The following is a 5673-nucleotide window of genomic DNA, read 5'->3' as shown; positions in this document are numbered from 1 at the left end:
AGCAACACGAACCTGGTGATATCCCGAACGTAAATCTATTTTTGAAAAGAACGAAGCTCCTTGAATCTGATCAAATAAGTCATTTATTCTAAGAAGCGGATACTTATTCTTCACTGTTCTTTTATTTAATTCACGATAATCTATACACATTCGTAGTGTACCATCTTTCTTTTTCACGAATAAGACTGGAGCACCCCATGACGAAGAACTCGGACGAATGAACCCGCGGTCCAACAGTTCTTGAATTTGGGACATCATTTCCTGAATTTCTGAAGGAGCTAATCTATACGGAGCTTTAGCAACTGACGTAGCCCCTGGCATTTACTGGATCTTATATTCAACTTCCCTGATCGGCGGTAAGCCTGGCAATTCATCTGGGAACACTTCTGGATATTCAGACACCACAGGAATATCGGACACTACTTTCTTTTCCTTCTTTACATCGATCACATAAGCTAAGAAATAATCACATCCCTTGGATAAAGATTTCCGAGCTTTCATCATCGAAAATAATGGACAACGAAACCCGCCGCGATCACCACGAGCTACTACCCATTTCCCACCGACCACCGAAAAAGAGATAATTTCCTATCGCACTTAATACTGGCCTTATGGTCACTAAGCCAATTCATGCCTATTACTACATCAAAGCTTGGTATAGGCATCACTAAACAAGTTACAGGGAAAAGATTACCCTCTATGTCAATAGTAATTCCAGACACAAACTTTGTGACTGGAACTATCCTGCCGTCACCCACTTCGTCACTTAAGGGTTCATTTATTACACTAACAGGCACATTTAACTTAGCACAAAATGTAGTTGACACAAACGAGCAATTTGCTCCACAGTCAAATAGTACACGAGCCGACAAATAATTTACTAAGAACATACCAGTGATTGCATCGTCAGTAGCAGTGGCAGTGTCTACTGACATCTGAAAGGCTCTAGCTTTAGGTTGTGGAGGATTCTTGCGCTTCTACCCCACAAAGGAATCAGATGATCCCCCAGCTGACACAGCACGTACCCCTGACCTGGACCCCACCCCGGAATAACTCTTTCTTGCAGCTGGACACTCTGCAGATCTGTGACCCTCTTTATGACAGTTCCAACACACATTATTCTTAAATGAATAATCCTGAGGCTCATGTCCCACTATACCACAATGCAAACACCGTTTTGTTAATGTTGAACACTGCCCACTATGTGAAGACTTACACATTCTACACCATGTCTTCTGACCACTTGAAACTGATCCACCCTGGCTAGATTGCCCTTTTGGCTTAAACCGACTTGATTTCTTTGACTGCTGGCTAGACTGACTTGCCGCTGGTTTCACTTGCGATACACTTTCAGTTTTCACACTTTTGGCCGCCTTAATGTCACTTTCGGTAACCTTTGCCAACATATGAGCTTGTGACAAAGTAGTAGCAAGTCTTGCAATCGTACGATATTTAGGTCGTAAAATTTCTACAAACCTTTGCACTCTGAAATGTTCGTCCGGTATCCACCGATGCATGAACCTTAACTTGTCCATAAACTGCTCAAACGCTTCATCGACTGTCATGTCTTCAGTCATTGTCATTTGCATGAACTCTTGCTTTAATCGGTTAATATCAAATGCAGTGCAATACTGCTCCTGGACCTTTAAAGCAAATTGTTCCCAAGTGATCTGATTGAGTTGCTCTTCAGACAACGGAGCAGTAATTGTATCCCACCAAACCATAGCTCAATTTTTTAATAGTCGACTGGCATAAGTTACTCGCAATTCTGGTTCACATTGACAGGCTTTCAGTGCCCTTTCAACTTCCCTTAGCCAATTCATTGTCACAATCGGATCACGATGACCCGAATACTCAGAGGGCTTACAGTCCATAAAATGCTTGAACGTACACTTCTTCTTCTCCTTCTCCACTTGCTGAAACATAGGAGTTTGAAATGGATTCATTATCCCGTACTGATATTGAAGAGGGTACTGGTATTGTTGGGAAGTTTGATATGGCATTTGAGGTAGAACTTAAGGTTGAAACTAAGGCGGTTGGGAAGCACTACCTGACGGGCCAGATGTATACTGAGTACCAGTAAACCCTGGGGGTATCGGTGGATCACTTGCTTCAGACACCACAGTTGAATGCCTGATTTGGGCCTCTAGTTCCTTCACTTTTTCTCGAGTTTCATGTAGCTGGCTTTCTAACTATAAAACATACTCATCTGGATCACGTTCCGGACTATTCTCCACTGACAGCGCTCTAAATATTTCGGGTCCGGGAGTCAAAGGGGCATCGTTATTTTTGGTCTGGTCAGACATACCTGTCTGCAAACACATCATCTCACAAAAGCTTAATTGATAACCTGTTAGCACCTATCACTAAGCACAATCACCTAGGCACATATCTCTACATTCACTTATTCCCCACTCGGATGTTTGACACGACACATTCATAAGTTTGGGAGTAGGTCACGTACACAGTGCACATACTGCCAAACCTATGCTCTGATACCAACTTGTAACACCGTACTTTTTACATACATTTTTTTAAAAGGCACTCACAGTGGAAGACTTGAAGGTTTACACATCATATATTAGTACATAATTATACAATAAGACAAAATCACGGGTGTTACGTTATTAATACAAACCATTTGACCATATTGTTTATTACAAAACATCAGAGTTATACACAGTGTCAAACATCTTCACTTGCCTTGCAAAATCCACCAAAAGCTGCTAATCTATATCTAAAGGGCAAAACACTGTGGGAGAATTAGCATAACGCTAAGTGAATGACAATATCTAGGAGGACATCACTATAAGCATCAAGCGCAGCTTAAAGGCACTGGTCACTAATCACTTAAAGACATACACAAGAGGACCGGCAACCCATAGCTGATCAAGCTGGAATATACCATAGTCCACACTACTGAGTCACTGTTATAGTCTTCCAGACGTGACGCACTCGTCATTCACACTATACCACTAATCAGTAACACATGGACCCAATACTATTACCCTAAATACACAAGGTAAATAGCATTGACCTCTTACGTCGCACAAAATACCTCGACGTTCACTGGGTGCGCACATAATCACATATAGTCACTGCACTGGTCACAGACTCATTACACAGTCTAATTAAGCATGGCACGGATCACTATACTTGTCACTGTATAATCACATCCATAAAGATAATCCCACTCACCTGGAATGAAACAACCCAACCCGTAACAATGCGACAAATTTTTTTTTTTAAAAAATTAAATAACCATTAGTGCCCAATTAAACGGTTACATATAACCCATTTAAACAATATCACAAGTTTAATGTTTACAAACGGCACAAAAGCCCTAAACAAATGTAACACAAGTTCGACCCCTTCAAAATGATAGTTTTAATCCAAATGACACTTGAGCATGGTTTGGGGCTAAACTACCCATAACACTAGGTCGACTTCCAAAAGCTTCATCCAAAGCATCCCCTAACCAAACAAAGCGGGAGGCTACTAATCCAACCGAATACCCTTGCCTTTATCCAAGCCGGATCCTAAAAAGGTAAACAATGAGAGGGTAAGCAAAACGCTTAGTGAATGCAATAATTATACACATACATATATAATATACCTACTTGCAAACACTTACACACATACCGCATACATACTAGCAACACAATTAGCTTATCACCTCAATACAAAGCTATTAACCTCCAAAGCCCCAAGCTAGCATAACAATGGCATATATATATATATATATATATATATATATATATATATATATATATATATATATATATATATATATATATATATATATATATATATATATATATATATATATATAACTCGAACAATATAACATGCTTGCGCTACTACACAATAACCTTGGTTAACCAATCGTACAAGGGAATGGCGCTCGCGAAAGGCCATCGGTGTTCATAACATCCGTTAGTGTACTTAACACCTCGTATCACTAAACCCTCGGGTGGCATCTTAACACCTCGATGCTTCACCCTTTATCTTACGGGGTGGTGCCTTAACACCTCGGCACTTCACTCCTAGGTGGCATCTTAACACCTCGATGCTTCACCTCGAGTGGCATCTTAACACCTCGACGCTTCACTCCTCATGTGAAACGTGGTGCCTTAACACTTCGACACTTCACATCCTACGCTACAACAAATAAATACATTATATACCTATGCATATAATTATTCCACTCACCTTTTCACGCCGGTGGTGATTAAACACTTCCTTAAGCTTCAAAGCAAGTACCTAATACATTAAATACACATTCAATACACAACCTAGTTGGACTAACCACCAATATTTAACACTTGAGCATTTAATGACACGATTGCATTAAATGACTCATCTATACCAACATGGCCCATTTAAGGTCGAGTCTCACCATAAATCATTAAAAGCTAGTGATTAAGGCCTACTAATCCCAACTAACACACTTTATGGGTATTTCAAACTCATCTTACCCAACTAGGTCAACCATTACCCATTTGACCCATTTTAACATTTAGTCTTACAAGTTTTGGTCAAACTTAACCCATTAATAATCTTTCATCATTTTACAAGTGTATTAGTGACTAACAACACAATTAACACTTACAATTCCCAATATTCATGACCAAACCCAAGATTAACACCATTTGAGTTTCCTTGCATCTAATTAACTCAAATTCACCCATTAAGTCCCAAAATGGGTCTTACGAGTCTCAATTGACCAAACCCTAGCCATAATTTAGCTGAAACTCAAAACATGGAGTTAAGACTTACCAACACTATTAGGTCGTAGTTAAGAACAAATAGAGCAAATTTACTTCTTGCTCCAAAGATCGAATCGCAAGTCTTTACCTTCGAATCTCACTTTAAATCCAAATGGGTTTTGTGTTTTGGAAGAGAAAATGGAAAGAAAAGAGAAAATAAATGAATTAAATGGGATAAGTGGCTGATATTTGAGCCACAAATCTGGTCCACACCCGAAAAGACAGAAATACCCTCGAACCACTCCTTTTTAAATATGAAAAACGATTCAGCATACCAGTAGGGTCGCGGCGAGACCCCTTTTGTCGCGACGCGACAATTAACAAGAATTTCGAGCTGTTTAATCTGGGGCCTGATTCTGATATGCGTTCATTATAGCGGCGTGGAGGTCCCCGCCGCGGCGCAGCCCCACACCCATTTTTGTCTAGCTTTTGGTTTACAACTCAAAAGTCATAACCCGGCTCGTACGCCCCATTCACGCTTCGCATATACACTTATACTACACCATAAAGTCTCATTCGACTTAATACTCTCCTAAACCATGCATCTACTTACACGTGCTTACATTCTTCAAGTATATATATATATATATATATATATATATATATATATATATATATATATATATATATATATATATATATATATATATATATCAACTAAACTTTAAATCATTCAATCATAATTGCAAATGGGAAATATAAACGTTCTAACGACTAATTATGTACCTTAAGACACGTACGAAGAAAACGGGGTGTTACATGGAAGCACAAGCACTCAGTTGTCTTATATCACTGAGCCTTCACCTTTTCGTTTATCACCTGAGAATCATCACAAAATATCTCAAGTTAGCATAGTGTTCAAGTATTGAATCGCGCTTCACATTTAATAGAAAATATTCACAAA

General features: G+C 39.3%; 1 protein-coding gene across 1 annotated transcript; it reads right to left on the bottom strand.

Moving 5' to 3' along the window:
* Nucleotides 1-321: 321 nt before the first annotated feature.
* Nucleotides 322-935, bottom strand: LOC139854651 (uncharacterized). The gene is made up of 2 exons (XM_071843944.1): nt 681-935; nt 322-588 (listed from the first exon to the last, which is right to left on the bottom strand). Exons 1-2 carry the CDS (start codon nt 933-935, stop codon nt 322-324), a joined length of 522 nt encoding a protein of 173 aa, XP_071700045.1.
* Nucleotides 936-5673: the final 4738 nt, after the last annotated feature.

This window comes from Rutidosis leptorrhynchoides, chromosome 6 (assembly GCF_046630445.1).
Source record: "Rutidosis leptorrhynchoides isolate AG116_Rl617_1_P2 chromosome 6, CSIRO_AGI_Rlap_v1, whole genome shotgun sequence".
Lineage (NCBI taxonomy): Eukaryota > Viridiplantae > Streptophyta > Magnoliopsida > Asterales > Asteraceae > Rutidosis > Rutidosis leptorrhynchoides.
The sequence above is the reverse complement of the archived record's forward strand: the minus strand, read 5'-3'. Positions and strand labels throughout refer to the sequence as shown.

Bases quoted from the DNA above. Each gene is read 5' to 3' on its own strand.
- LOC139854651 (XM_071843944.1), bottom strand. From the start codon at position 935: ATGTCAGTAGACACTGCCACTGCTACTGACGATGCAATCACTGGTATG. The intron at 589-680 runs GTAACTTGTTTA...TAAGTGCGATAG, and splicing joins TAGAGGGTAATCTTTTCCCT to GAAATTATCTCTTTTTCGGT.